The sequence below is a fragment of the Nestor notabilis genome, unplaced genomic scaffold (assembly GCF_000696875.1).
Source record: "Nestor notabilis isolate BGI_N333 unplaced genomic scaffold, ASM69687v1 scaffold2241, whole genome shotgun sequence".
Taxonomy (NCBI): domain Eukaryota; kingdom Metazoa; phylum Chordata; class Aves; order Psittaciformes; family Psittacidae; genus Nestor; species Nestor notabilis.
Genome location: NW_009914025.1, coordinates 10,957 through 11,167, shown reverse-complemented (window position 1 = coordinate 11,167; position 211 = coordinate 10,957). Strand labels below are relative to the sequence as shown.

Below are 211 nucleotides of genomic sequence, written 5' to 3'. Positions count from 1 at the left end.
CCCGCCGGGGGCTCAGCACCGAGGGTGTCCCCGACATCGCTGCCTCCGAGGGCTTCGTGGTTGGGGAGGTCACCAAGGTGCCAGGGCTGGGCTGGGAGTAACTGCCTTCGTGCACAAAGGGGCAATGGAATCATGGAATGGTTTGGGTTGAAGGGACCTTGAAGCTCCTCCAGCTCCAACCCCTGCCCCAGGCAGGGACACCTTCCACTAG

At 63.5% G+C, this 211-nt stretch overlaps 1 protein-coding gene across 1 annotated transcript in view; it reads left to right on the top strand.

The window, feature by feature from the left end:
* Positions 1-5: 5 nt before the first annotated feature.
* PAAF1 (proteasomal ATPase-associated factor 1) overlaps positions 6-211 on the top strand; it is a gene marked incomplete at its 5' end in the record, with an annotated part of 11,070 nt that continues 10,864 nt past the window's right edge. The window contains one exon of the mRNA XM_010023455.1: positions 6-77. Within this exon, the coding sequence (XP_010021757.1) occupies positions 6-77 (72 nt within the window). The remainder of the gene's footprint in view (positions 78-211) is intronic.